At 33.2% G+C, this 15,663-nt stretch overlaps 1 protein-coding gene across 17 annotated transcripts in view; it reads left to right on the top strand.

Annotated features, from left to right (window-relative positions):
* Positions 1 to 15,663, top strand: part of PCDH15 (protocadherin related 15) — a 747,310-nt gene that overhangs the window by 627,681 nt on the left and 103,966 nt on the right. For all 17 annotated transcript variants that reach the window (XM_036828599.1, XM_036828600.1, XM_036828598.1 and 14 more), the window contains 2 exons: positions 8,778 to 8,887; positions 10,846 to 10,986. In XM_036828599.1, coding sequence (XP_036684494.1) covers positions 8,778 to 8,887; positions 10,846 to 10,986 — 251 coding nt within the window. The remainder of the gene's footprint in view (positions 1 to 8,777; positions 8,888 to 10,845; positions 10,987 to 15,663) is intronic.

Here is a 15,663-nt window from a genome sequence, read left to right as displayed (position 1 = left end):
CTCAGGCTTTTCAAAGTTTAATAACTAGGGATGCCGTATGGATAAAGGAACTGGGTAGGGGGATATCTAGCTATAAATTTTTTCCAGTTTTATTGACATATAATTGACATGCAATATTGTATTCATTTAAAGTGCACAACATAATAACTTGATATATGCATGTATTACAAAATAACTACTACAATAAGTTTAGTTAACATTCACCTCATATAGTTACAATTTTCATTCTTATGATGAAGATTTTTAAGATCTACTCTTTTAGCAACTTTCAAACATACAATATAGTATTTTTCACTGTAGTTGCCATGCTGTACCTTCATTTCCAGAACCTACTTGTCTTATAACCGGAAGCTTGTACCTTTTGACCACCTTCACCCAGTTCCCTCACCCCCCACCTCCCACCTCCCACTTCTGGCAGCCACCAATCTGTTCCCTGTTTCTGTGAGTTTGTTTTTTTCTTTTAGTTTCCACATATAAGTGAGATCATACAGTATTTTGTCTTTTTCTGATTTATTCCACTTAGCATAATGCTCTCAGGGTCCAACCATGTTGTCACAAATGGCAGGATCCCCTTCTTTCTTATGACTGAGTAATACTTCACATATTTACATATATATATAAAATATATATCATAATAAAAACTAAATCTAGAGTTAATGTATTAAATTGCAACTTCTTTAGCAAAAACTTAAATGAAAATGAAATATCCCCACTTCCTAAAATAATGTTGAATTTATCTATCTTAAGGTATTGAATACCTAATCCATCTTAAGATATATATCCTCCTACCTAGATGGCATGATTGTAAATGTTTACTGTCTTTCTAGGGTATGAATAACACAATGAAAAATGATTTATCTCTTTCTTTCTTAGAAATTCTAGCAGAATTTGAACGTCTATTTTTATTATGCTATTTTTGAGGTAGTACATTCATTCAACTGTTAAAAGTAGAATTGAATTGGAATATTAAATGCTCTACCAGAGTATCTATTTTTCTTTTTTGATGTTATGTGTATGACTACACTAATATATTTCAAGATTCTATGGTGATTTCTCATCTTTACTTGACTATTTCTTACTTAACAACATAGAGTCTAGTGGAATCAATAGAAAACAACAAATAAAAGCATTAGAGAGCCTGTTTCAAAAGTTTACTGTCATGCCCTTCAAAAAGTCAAAATGTACAGATTCATCTATAAAGGAGAAAAGAAACACTTTTTTTTTTAACATCTTTATTGAGGTATAATTGCTTTACATTGTTGTGTTAGTTGCTGCTGTATAACAAAGTGAATCAGTTATATGTATACATATGTCCCCATATCTCCCTCCCTCTTGCGTCTCCCTCCCACCCTCCCTATCTCACCCCTCTAGGTGGTCACAAAGCACCGAGCTGATAAATAAGCCAAAATACAAAACTGTTTTCTCAGAGGTCGTTACTAAGTATATAAAGACCTACATCATAGCCTACTTTTAGTAAGTAAATCAATTAGCCAGAAATGAATATGCCTGGTCCAGTCATTTCATCAAACCATGCAGCCCGCTGATTCCACTTACAGATACTTTGTTGGTATTTGGGGAATATAAAATATAAATGGTGCATGCCATGTTTACTACTGAACTTTTAACCAGATATCTGGTATTAATGTATTTACTACATTTTACTGTAACTGTTTACACAACTATCTGGTTTGCTTGTGAAGCTATAAACTCCATGACTGCACAATTCACTTCCTCTATCCTGTCTTTGTGTCTTTATTGCCTAGTGGATGTCAGGCACATGGTATATGTTCAGTAAATATTTATTGAATGAATGAGTAAACCTCTATGCATAAAATCATTACATTTTAAGTCATTTTGTTGTTGTTGTTTTTAAGTTTCAGAGCCAGCCTATACCAGTCCCACCCCATAGTAGTTGTTTTTGAATGAAACCCCAAAAAGTCTATGAATTTAAAGCTGTTAAGATAGTAAAAAGAAAAATATTATCCCCATTTCAGATATAAAATTGATGTGATTGAGAACTGAAAAGGGAAAATCAGAGTGCATAAAACATAGTCTACAATATTAGCCAAGATAGATATTAATAAGTATTCCAGTTTTATTTTTATTGTGTCTACTGTCTATGAGACAAAGCTACACATCATTATAATATTTAAGCTAAACTTCCAGAAGCATAGCTTATAAAGTGATATACTAACAATGGCTATAATTTATGGAGTACCTACCATATGCTAGGTGTAAGGAAAACTTTTTGTATGCATTATATCCTTTAGCGAACTCAACAATCTTCTGATCTAGTTAATGTCCCCATTTTACAAATAAAGAAATAAGATCAGGGAAGCTAAGAATTTTCTCCAGGTCACATAGCTAGTAAATATGAGAGCCATAATTCAAACTCAGAGCTATTAGAACCTGAGGAGAGTGTCCGTAGCTTAATTCTAGTCTGTGAAAGGACACTCACTGCTGTAGAAGTGAGGGCTAAAGCTTGGGGAGTAGAGTGAGGGAAGCAAAAGACAGAGGAAGGCAGCAGGGAGAAAGTCCATTATTCCCCAAAGACGTGATTTCAAACCACTCCTATCTGAATCACCTAGGGACCTTTTATAAATGATATTCCTGGATCTGACTCTGTGGACCTACTAAATGGGAATCTTTAAGCATGATGCAAAAGTCTGAAACTTTCAGCTAATTTTTACAGTTTAAAGTTTTAGAGCCAATGACTAAGAAAGATTAAACTCTATTAATTCAAACAGTAAATCAATCAATCAATCAAACAGATTGCAGATTTAGCTTTCAAGTAGTTTTCTGAACTTGAGAAAGTGCTTACTACTCAGGACCTCAGTTTTCTTGTCTTCCAGATGAGGTCACTTCATGGATCTGAATAGAAGCAAAACTCTTAACAATAGTAAGTTCACTTCAGAAAAGATGTAAAAAACAGTGTCTAACCATTGGTCTTTCATTCATTTTCTTTTCTACAATCCATCCGAAGAACTGTAGGAAGGCTGGCGTCTCTCTCCTGATCCACGTCTTTTTTAAACGGTTTTTCTCAGTTAAATATGTAAAATTAGATCACCCTGATGCAATTACTCCAAGGTTACAAATAACAGGAGTTCCAGTGGGTGTTTATTTTTTCCTTCCCATTTTCATTAAATTCCCTCATAGTAGATATAAAAACAGTTCCTTAATTGTCACTGATTTGCAAATATATTGAATTCAAACATGTCAAAATAAATTAATTTGTCTCTCAGTAGAAAGAAAGCAATAGAGCTAGATTGAATCCCAGTGAAATTTTATAGCACTTATTTACGAACACTTTTATATCCTAAACTGCACAGCATTTAAAATAATTAGGAGCTTTATGCAGCACATATAACATTTACTTTTACTGTTACTTCTTAAAACCAACAGTAAAAGTAAATTTTAAGTTGTAGAATAATTCTTTCATTTTATATTTATACTGTAAAACTGGGGCTAACATTTGGAAACCACACATTCTGTTATTTTAGTATTGTCATTATTCAGATGACTCAGATACATTAAAATATTTAATTGAGAGATTTATTGTAATCTGTATTTTCCAAAAAATCAATTTTAAATGTTAAACAAATATCTATGAATTAGTTTATACATTCATAAGAAAATTATGGTGTATGTGTTTTGCATATAAATTCTGTAGCAGTTAACTTTTCTAGGTCACTCTTACTTTATTTGCAAAAATGTATTTCTAAACAACAGATTTGGAGTCATTTTGATCAACTTTCTTCTTACTAAAGTGCACCTATTTGTAGTACATTTATGATTCAGCAATAAAACATATCAAACCACAAAAAGACATGGGGGGAAGCTTAAGTACATATTGCTAAGGAAAGAAGTCAGGCCCCAAAGACTACGTACTATATGATCCCAACTATGTGACCTTATGGAAAAGGCAAAAGTATACAGACAATAAAAAGATGAGTGGTTGCCAGGTATTTGGGTGGGGTTAGGGGGACAAATACATGAGGAACAGGAGATTTTCCGTCACTGAAATGATATTCTGTATGATACTGTAATGATGGATATATGACATTATACCTCTGTCCAAACCCGTAGAACATAAAGAATGAAACCTCATGTAAACTATGACCAAAGTGTTGCCTTTGAGGGATAAATAGGAGCCAGTGCTGCCATCTGGAATATGTCAGGACATGTAGGCATTAAACCCAATTCAGATCAAGCTTTGTGAAAGAACCTTTAGTGAAGGTCCTTCCTTAAGGCATTTTAAAAATGTAAAACCAACCGTCAGTCACTCCAGGGCTCAAAAGTCCATGTCTGTTTAAAATATACCATTTTCTTTAGCATCCTCTTAGCAACCCTTTTCTGGGGAAAGGGAATCCAGTTGGTCTTTTGACTCTTAAGCTTCATCAGTAAGGCTATATATTTTCACTATTGAGCCCTAGCTCTTTCAAGTGTCTTTTATTGTAAGAGGGCTTTTTCTCAATTATATTGGCAGTAAATCTGGCTTTAAAAAGTAGAATTCTTGAATTTCAGATTCCAAACAACTATTAGTTTTGAATTAGTTGTTAAAAAGTTAAATTGGAAGAGGGTTAATGATACATTGTTTATTATAAAATGGATGAAGTGCAACTACAATTATGTGAATTGATAGTAGCAAGAGAAAAAAATTGTTTAAAAAAAGTGGCTTATGAGGAATCATTTATTCGGCTATAATTCTTTGCTTCTGAAATTAATCAATAGATTTTGATTATATTCTACAGGAAGAAGAAGGGGAATGATAAATCACATTATATCAGACTCAGAATGGTAGAACTGGAAAATACCTTACAAATAGTTTACTGTAAATATCATAAATTGTCAGCCCATAGATCAAACCAAGTCAGGTGATGCTTTAAAAAATAAATTTCGTTGGATGCCAAAATGTAAAAGTTCATAGAATTTACGTAAAAATTTGAATTTCCTTTTTCCATTTTAAAATCACTCTGGACTTGTATTATTGCATACTGATTATCCTTATTAAATAGAGTATGTAGTGTCCAATTCCTTTCCACCCCTTTCTCCATTAATTTATTCCCAACCCATTTTATTTAACTTTCTTATCTTTTTATCCTCTATAACATCTGATTTTATGGATCCTGATTTACACCAACTCCTTCATCTTATATTCAAGTTATACGTGACTCCAAAGGGGATATGTAATTTGCCCCATCATGTAACTTGTACTTTCCAGGGCATAAAACAAAAATAAAATGGGCCCTCCCTGGCAATAAAATAGAAAAGAGTTGAAATTTTGTAATCTAATGCTCATTATCATAAAGGTTCATTTAATTTTAGCCAGGAGAAAATTGCATTGTTATGGTATGTTTTGATTTTGGTAGAAAGAAGTGTGTTGGAACAATTAAGACAAAGGTTAATGAGATATTTTGTCTAGAAGTAAATCTGTTTTAAACATTTACTAACAAATAGAAGTTTAAATGTTTTTAGTGGTGGGCATAGGATTTGAATTCCTTCTTAAACTATGTCAGTTACTTTTTCCAGTATTAATCATTTTCATCCTGATAGTACAAAAATATGCATAAAATATTTTATTTTTAAAGTTTGAAATGAAAGATGGCATTTTTATAATGTTAAAGCTGAAGGCATATTAGCTGCAGACTTTATATTTCTATACTTTATAAGGATCAAGAATTCATTATGAAATAATTATGGAAAGTATAAAATTTAGCTCTTATCTCACATAGTAACAAGATAGATGAGTAAACAATTTAAACAGCTTATATTTCCACAAAAAGAAATTCAGTATATGAAAATCATCACAGAATATGACTAACATATGTTTTCTTATATCAAACTTAAGTTGTATGAAATTTGATCTTGCGTAAGTTAACAATTCATTGCTCTAATATCCAAGCCTTGTGTATTAGTTGTCTATTGCACCATAATAATACTACTGCAAATGTAATGAGTTAAAACAACACACTTATCATCTTGAAGTTTCTGTAGGTCAGGAATTTGTTGGCTGTGTCCTCTGTTTCATAGTCTCACACAGGGTTTAGTCAAGATGTTAGCCAGGGCTAGAATCTCACTTGAGGCTTGACCAGAGAAGGGTCTACCTCCAAGCTCATGTGGTTGTTGCTAGGTTTGAGTTCCATGTGGGATGTTGGACTGAGGGCCTCAGTTGCTTGCTGATTGTTGGTCAGAACTCACCATTCCACATCTCCACTTACTTCATTAAATCCAGCAAGGGAGGTAGTCAGAGTCCGCTAGCAAGAAGTTACAAGTTATAATCTAATATAACATAATCACTGAAGTGACATCCCATCTTGTTTGCTGTATTCTGTCCGTTGGAAAAAAGTCACAGTCTGCCCCTCTTACAAGAGGAGATACACAAGGGTAGGAATACCAAGGTGAGGATTCTACTGTGTTTCCATAACTCTTTAATTTTAACCCTTTCCAGGTTTAATGATTTCACAATCACCAAGGTCAACCACTAGCCAATATTGCAAACAATTAGTCTTAATGTCTATTTATAATCTAAAATATCATAGAAAAAGATATCTATTCATAATCCATCAAAACTAACCTTAGTGTCACTTTTCTAAGTGCCTTCCTTTTTGTGGTAGTCTACTGTCATTTTAGGTTCAAGATTACCAAAGGCATCCTTATTTCACTAAACTGACACTATGACGATGCCTAGGTAAATTGCTTATAAAATATAATTGTGTTACCTCAGATATCTTTCTTTAGAAGTGCCTACTTAGGTAAATGTATCCTTTTCTTATCTAAACATTTTTTAAATTCGTTGGGGCTCTTTTGATTGCAAGTGATTGAAATACTAGATAAAGGAGAATTTGTTTTAGTAACTGAAATGAGTTTACCTAGCTTCAAGTATAACAGAATTTAGATTACTAGTCAAAGTGTACAGGATATATTTTCAACCTTTAGTTATTTCATTTGTGTTGGTATTATTATCAACAAGAACTCCCTCATAGGGAGAAACATTAATATTCTAGTCAACAACAACAAAAAAACTTTTTTTTTTTTTGGTTACAGTAACATTATTGGACAAGACTATCATTGGGTTTGCATGAAACATTTACCACACATGAACACAGAGCAAAGCAAAATAAAGTGCCCTCATTGGCCAGAGCTGAGTAATGTGTCTATCTATATACCTGGGGGATTGGGTCAGTTCTACCCAAACCAGTTAGACTAACAATTAAGGAGGTATGGTTATCCAAAGCAATATCTGGATGCTATTAACAAAAGAAGGCAGAAAATATGCAGAGAAGTAAAATTAAACAAACAAATAGATATATAAATAGGTAAATACTTTATAATTTTCATTACAAAATTATACAGGTTAGTTCTTACTCTTTATCAAGAAATGGTTATTGACCATGCACTGGAGATATGGACCACCATTAGGTGCTATAGCATCTATCTGTAAGACATCATTTTACCTTTAGGTAATGTTAGTCTATCAAGTATATGGAGTACAGTGGCAAAGAACATAGCATTTTGGACAAGATGTTTAAGAAGGATTGTATGTAATTAATTTTTCAGACTGTATTTGTAGCTCAGAATTTGTTATAAAAGGCTTCATGTAAGCACAATATAATAGTGTAATGTAATCTAGATTAGAAGAACTGAGAAGATGGAGATAAAAATGAAGGGTAATATTTAAAAAGTAAGTATTGAAAGATTAAAGGCCATGTGAAAGAGTGTCAGTAGGATTTATCAGTTTGAGGAAAGAAGTTAAAGCTTATAGAAATCAGATGGGTTAGATAGATTGGACTATAAAAATATTTGGAGATGTTAAAACTTTATATTTAAGAATTTTCTATATCTGTTGGAGTTGGATGATGTATCTGTGAATTGTAAGAGTGAGATTGTTTGCATTAGTTTATGAAGATAAAGTTAAAATAGCCTAGTCACAGTGACCAATATTGTAAAATAAAATGGAGATTTTGAGAATGAGATGCTGTGTTGTTGAAAATATATTTTTAAAATTAAACAAGTATCATGCAAACTATTATATATAGGATAGATAAACAACAAGGTCCTACTGCATAGCACAGGGAACTATATTCAACATCTGTGATAAACCATAATGGAAAAGAATATGAAAAAGACTATATATGTATAACTGAGTTACTTTGCTGTACAGCAGAAATTAACATAACATTGTAAATCAACTATAATTTAATAAAAATTTTAAAATAAATCGATAAATAAAGTTAAGGATCATAGTACTGGGGGCATAATATGGTTACAGTTAAGTAAAATAAGTGAATTCAAAAGAAATATTAATTTTGTGATGCCATCCATTCAAATACGTTTAGTATAGTTAAAGTTTAAAGTAGAGCAGGGTAAGGACTAGACTAGAAAGAGACATCTGGAGGCCATTTGCTTAAATATGCTAATGTTACCAACATAAAAGCAATATTTTTCTTTAGCAACTTGAGATAGCAAATTGTATCTACCTATTGCATTCTGTCCAGAAGTTGTTTGAGACAAGTAAAATGAATTTTATACAATTTTTGGCAGATAATAAAGTAGTAATATACAGGTGACAAGACATTCTTAACAAAGAACATTTGCATAATTTTGAACATAGTTTGTTAGGGCTGGAGTCTGAATGTGTTACTTTGTTGAAAAGTTCAAAAAATAATATTATTCAAATAAACACACACGCACAAAACTAACATATTCTATTGTTAAATTCAAAACTCCATCATGACAAAATGGACAAGAAAAATAAATTATCTTCTCTAAACCTGCAGACCGCCTCCAGTAAGTGAACTTGCAACCAGAGGGACTATGGTTGGTGTAATTTCTGCTGCAGCCATCAATCAGAGTATTGTGTACTCCGTTGTTGCAGGAAATGAAGAGGGTGAGCATATGTTTAGTCTGTGTTTTCATCATAAAACAATAAACTTAGATTTGGAATAAATTTCAGATTTAATTACTCTTTACCCTATTTTTCTAGTAAGATGTGTCTGACTTAAATGTAACTATGTGCTGAATCTGATTAAAAATCCAGTCATATTGACAAATGCTACTTATTTCCCCTAGGGAATACTCAATATCCAATTCTGAAAGCGTTCCCCTCCCCCTGAATTAGGGATATTTTAATAATGTGTTCAAAATTAATGCATACTTTCAGCTTTTGGTCATAATCATAGCCTACAGTAGTCTCTTGCCACTGTTCTGTGCCATCCACAGCCCTTACCCCATGTCATACATTAACTAATCCTGAAGAAATTTTAGGAACAGAAATAACTGTGAATGCCCAAAGAGCCACATCCATGGTAAAAGCCATGTACCTTTTGTATGAGTCCTCAAACTGTCAAATCAAACATATAATCAATAGTTGTAAGTAAATAAATAATTTGAGTTTTGTCTACCATCACTCTTCACTGAGAATGGAATGGTTTGCTAACCTGTGGGAATAAGTTCATAACTCAGTTTTTCAATTAGCATATTGATTCTTTGTTTCACCTATCACCCACAGGTTAGTTGTCCTTTGGTTTTGCCTTTTTATGAGTTAAATGGTCTGGCATGTTGTAAGTGGTAGACAAACAAACAAACAAACTAAAAACCCAGTTAATATACATTTAAAAATCACATGCATATTCAATATTAAACAAATGAACGAATGTTAATGTTGTAAAGCAGTTTGCAAGGAAATTATAAAAGCTGTTTTCAAGTATTTCAGTGACCAACCATTACTGGAAATTACTGCCCCTGAAGCAAGTGCTCAATGTAGTACTTTTCTTATTGTCTTTCTTTGTTTCTCCTGTGCTATGATGCCTCCTCTCCAAATATTACCGACTTTCCTTTTTCCTTGAACTTACAACATCTGACTGAAGCTATGATTTCTGAATCTGTTCTTATAATTTTTTCTGTGAATCTATCTGTTCTTTTCCTTGAAGTTAGCAAAGTGGCTCTACTTATTACCCACACTCCACCACAATGATTCTTTTTACATTCAATTCATTTGCTTATCAATTTATTCAACTAATATTTATTGAGCATCTATCACGTACTCAGTACCTTCTAGCTACTTAGGATAGAGCAGTGAACATAATAGACAGATCCTTGCCCTCATAGAATTTATCAATCTAAGAAGAGGAGATAGTAACAATTATTAAACAATTATTAAGCTAATAAACATATAGTGTTTAGGTAGTGATAAATGCTGTGGAGAAAACCAAAGTGAGGAAAAGGCAGAGAGCGTGAAAGAGGTGGGATATTACAAAGTCTGCCAATGTGCCCTGCCCTTCACTCAAATATATATGACCAATTTTATTTTAATAAATAGACTTCAGGGCAAAATATTTAAAGATATTTAGAATAATAAATAATATTTTCTAAATAATCAACATATTAAATTATCTGTTTGTTCCCTCTCACATTCTTAGCAAAACACTAAATCTGCAGGATAATAAGATGCATTAAATCATAAAAAGTATAATAATCCAATAAGGTCATAAAATAATTGCTTAAACAAAATTAAATGGATTTCTTTAAAACAAAATTTCTAGAAGCATTTAGTGTGGTAGACGATTATGTGTATCTACGGTGAGGGAAATAGTATGCATTGTTTCCCAGATTTAATTGACCATAGAAACATCAAGTTCCAGGAGGATCTCAAAAAAACTTGAATTTCAAAGCATGCATTTAGGGAAACACTGATGTTGATAATTTGGGGAACTGGAACAGAGTTTCCAAAGCCAGCATTTTGTAACTCTTATTATATGTGTTTTAAAATTCACAGTGCTTTTTAAAGAGAATTATTTTCCCTTATAGTGTGAAGAGAGTAACCAAGGAATTGTGTTTTAATTCTAGATAAGTTTGGAATTAATAACATCACGGGTGTAATCTATGTGAATGCCCCTCTGGATTATGAGACAAGGACAAGCTATGTACTTCGAGTCCAAGCTGATTCCCTGGAAGTGGTCCTCGCCAACCTACGTGTTCCTTCAAAAAGTAAGTTGGGGCTTCCCGGGTGGCGCAGTGGTTGAGAGTCTGCCTGCCAATGCAGGGGACACGGGTTCGAGCCCTGGTCTGGGAAGATCCCACGTGCCGCGGAGCAACTGGGCCCGTGAGCCACAATTACTGAGCCTGCGCGTCTGGAGCCTGTGCTCTGCAACAAGAGAGGCCGCGATAGTGAGAGGCCCGCGCACCGCGATGAAGAGTGGCCCCCGCTTGCCACAACTAGAGAAAGCCGTAGCACAGAAGCGAAGACCCAACACAGCCAAAAATAAATTAATTAATTAATAAAAAAGTAAGTTGTATTACTTAAGGATTTTACAAGAATTTTATGGTGTTTTTACTTATTTTCTAATGAAATACATGTCTAAATAAAATCCTCAGTGGAGAACGTAGAAAGATCATTAATACTCAAAGATGATTGCCCATTCATTTTAAGATCTGATATATGACAATGCAGAGAATGACTTCATACTTCTTAAATGTCAAGGTAATAACACAATGTTTTCAAATTTTGTGCACAATCTTACTGGAATGCCATCATTATCGGTGTATGTTACACAGAAAACCTTATTCTTAATCACACTGGGTAGTTATGGCTAACCACTTGGAATGTATATTGTTAAGGGGCACATGATTACCATACATGTCCTGAATTGTGTGGCTTCTGGTACTTTGTATTTTCTTAGAACAGAGGAAAATGCATCTTAAAAAGAGTGACTAACATTTATCATAATGTTAGCATTATATTTAATTTACACCCATTTCTAGGAAATGAGATTTATTATCCCCATTTTACAAAGACAAGAAAAGATTAAGTGATTTTTTAAAAAAATGTCACTGTCAGTAAATGAAAAGTGGGAGATTTAAGCTATCTTTTGACTCCAAAATGTTTCTTCAACATTTCGGTGTAGTGTAGTTTACCCATACAGCGAACCAAGTAAAAGCCAATTTGTGAAGGGGGCCAGCATAGATTCTGAGAGATGTTACTGATAATGGGATAAACACTGTTCCTTTCCATCCATTGAGATAGTACTCCTTTGCACGTTAAGCAATCCATCTTTTTGTAACTTAACATTGTCATATATCAGCTGTTATAATGAATGGAAAATTTTTTAAAATCAGGAAAACCTGATTTAATTTAACTACTAGCAGAATAGAGGCCCAGAGAAAGTGTAAATTACAAAACAGAGTATGAAACATTTATATTTTACTCTGGGCCCATTTCTGGACATACTCTCACAGCACTCCATCAATCAGCATCTTTAAAACAGGAAAGAGGAAAAAAGAAGAGACGCTGAGAGCCAGAGCAAGAGTACCCATATGAATGCCAGAGAGAGAGAGCACCCCAGCAGGATAAGAGAAGAGTGAGCAAGGTGGGAGTGAGAGGCAAAAGATGTGCTACAGAGTTTTCTGTATCAGTTCAGCAACGATGATCATAAAAATAAATCACTCCTGTTCATGTATTTCAAATCTCACTTACGGATCTAATGTAGAGGCCTGCACAGTTGTTTGTAAAAGCACAACCAAATCATTGGAAAAATCAGATTATATACAGTGTGTCTTTGGAATTAAAGGAATTAAATTGTCTTCAGTGATGATGCATCACTTACATAATTGTTTAAAAATAGCAGACCAGTTATTTGAGGTTTTAAAATCTTTAAACTGCAAGCAATTACATTTTTATAAAATATAGAGGACGCTTACAATTTACAATTCAATTGTAAATTGAATTGACTAAACCAGGAGTTGAAAGGTTAGAGTAGTTCTAAATTACATAATGTAAACTACCTTATTGCAAATAAAAATAAATGTAAAAGTTAATTGAAAACCATTTGTCATCTTTCTTTGAAACAAACGGAAAGTTAGAATTAGAAAAAAAAAATTGCCAAATATTTAAGTTGTAGACCCTAGCATTTTTCAAGAAATAGCTCTGATTTCTAGGCATAAAGACATACTGATGTTTCATATGTGAGTATAGTAAACTAGTTCTCACTGTAATTTAAATGTAAATCTGAGGCTAATAAAAGTTTAGCTAATACACCCATATTTACTTACATGTGCCTTAGTATGCATGCACAGTGAGACCAGTTAGCAAATTCATGAATTATCCTCTCAGAAATGTGTGAAGCTGAAAAGCTAAATGTTAGTTTGTTTAATGCCTAATGCTTTGACTATTTGCTATTATCGGGTTGGCCAAAAAGTTCGTTCGGGTTTTTTTCCATATCGGGTTGGCCAAAAAGTTCGTTTGGGTTTTTCCATAAGCTCTTATGGAAAAACCCGAACGAACTTTTTGGCCAACCCAATAACATTTCATGACTGACTTTTTTTTTTTTTTTAACATCTTTATTGGAGTATAATTGATTTACAATGGTGTGTTATTTTCTGCTTTATAACAAAGTGAATCAGCTCTACATATACATATATCCCCATATCTCCTCCCTCTTGCATCTCCCTCCCACCCTCCCTATCCCACCCCTCTAGGTGGACACAAAGCACTGAGCTGATCCCCCTGTGCTATGCGGCTGCTTCTCACTAGCTATCTATTTTACATTCGGTAGTGTACATATGTCTATGCCACTCTCTCACTTGGTCCCAGCTTACCCTTCCCACTCCCCGTGTCCTCAAGTCCATTCTCTATGTCTGTGTCATGACTAACCTTTGCTTCTTGAGTCTGAAATACAAACCCGTGTAGTATTTCTAACACAGTTTCACTTATTAATGACTGTTAATGGCCTATGATCAAATCCTACCCATTAGCTATGCAAATAATAAGACCGTTATGTAAATTGAGGTTAATTGTTTAAAGTTTCATTCCTTCTTCAGAATTAGCTACCCTATGATCTTTAGCTCTATCACATATCATATGAATAAAGGTAATAAACAGAATAAATTTAATTCATTAAAGGATTTTATTATAATTTCTTTACCAAGAATTTATTAATGAAATCATTTTCAAAGTAAGTTTTACAACTATGCTGTAACTGAATTTAATATTTAAAGCAAATTAATAATTAAAATAGAAAAAAATTACAGCACATTTCCAAAATTTGATATTAGCTGTGTTTAAGACATTTTAATCTTTTAGCAGGGAACATTTCAAACGTAAATAAAATTACAGACTATTATAATGAACCTCTATGTATCAACTACCCAACTTCGTTGAGTACTGGGAAATCTTTCATTTACAGTCTCACTCCATTATTTTGAAACAGGACAGAGACATAATATTTCATCTGTAAGTATTTCAATATGTATCTCTTAAAGATAAAGACTCTTAAAACTTAATCAGAATACTATTATTACTCTCCCCAAATTAACAAAAATTCCTCAGTATCAACAGATATCCATTTGATACTTGATACTTGTACTAAAAATTTATTCACATTGGAATCCAAATAAGTTCATATACTGCAATTGGCTGACAGCTCTTTAAGTCTCTTTTAATCTATAGGCTTCACCATTGTCACTCCTTTTTATCCATCTTCTTATTTATTTGTTTGAGAAATCAGATCTCTGAAACCTGGATTTCGACAACTGTATCTTCAGTGGGTCACTTCATATTTTTCTCTGTCTTCTTTATTTCCTATAAATTGTCATTAGAGCCGGAGTCTTGATTAGATCCAGTTTTTTTGTTTGTTTGTTTGTTTTTAAGAAATAAATCATAGGTGATACTCACTACTTCTTTAAGGAGGTACACCAAGTCTCTTTGGCTCTCTCCTCCTGTGATAATAGCAGCCACTGTTAATCATTTCCTAACTATTAATTCCTTCCTTTTATTTCTTCTATATGTATTAGCCAAAATATTTCTATAAAAACTCTCTCAATATCAAATATTTGATTACTCTGAGGTCCAACTCCTATAGGAAAGGCAGAAAAAAGGGTTTCTATTATTTTGCTCACTGTTCTCTTTTTACTTTGTGGCTTTCACCATGATCTTTTTCTATCTTTCATGTTTCTCTTTCTACCTTCTGTCTTTTTAATCTTTCAGGGTAATTTCAGGAATGCTTTTCTAATTCACAGCTGTAGAGTACCTGTTTCAGTTATTTTCATAATGTGTTAAAAATTATTCTTCAGCTTTTAGAAATCTGCTTGCTTTCCTCTGCACTCCCATTTTACTTGGAGACATTTTCTTTGCTTTTCCCCTATTGTACCTGTCCTGCTCAATTTATATTCTGCTTTCACTGTTTTTTCCTTTCTCCTTAGTGTGGAGTTTTGTCCTGCTACTGCGTTCATATTAACTTAGTAGCTTCTTCATTTAGTGTGTGCTGGAAACTTTGAGGTCACCAGCTCCCAGGGCCAACAGAAACCCTTAGCCCTCTCTGAACTCCCTTAAAAGCAGTTGTTATCACACTTGCAGTTAATACAGAGATCTGGTTTATGTCATTTGTTTTCCTTAGAAGTTCATACTCTGTGATCTGGAGGCTGGCTTGTTGCCTTATTTAGTTGTAGATATTATCTGTAGGTTTTTGGTTTGATGCTAGGATGTTATCCTACTTAAAACTTGATAGTGGGGAGGAGACATAAAAGCAGGAGAATACCCACAAGAATAACTACATGGATTAATAATTTAACCAATAAAGTTCTATGGATGTTGATACAAGATAAAAAAATAAACTTCTGGGTCAGATGCAAGGACCCTATTACTCACTACAAAAGTATTAGCAGGAGTAT

This window comes from Balaenoptera musculus, chromosome 16, assembly GCF_009873245.2.
Source record: "Balaenoptera musculus isolate JJ_BM4_2016_0621 chromosome 16, mBalMus1.pri.v3, whole genome shotgun sequence".
In the NCBI taxonomy this organism is placed as follows: domain Eukaryota; kingdom Metazoa; phylum Chordata; class Mammalia; order Artiodactyla; family Balaenopteridae; genus Balaenoptera; species Balaenoptera musculus.
Note: the sequence above shows the minus strand (reverse complement) of the source record. Positions and strands in the feature narration are given on the sequence as shown.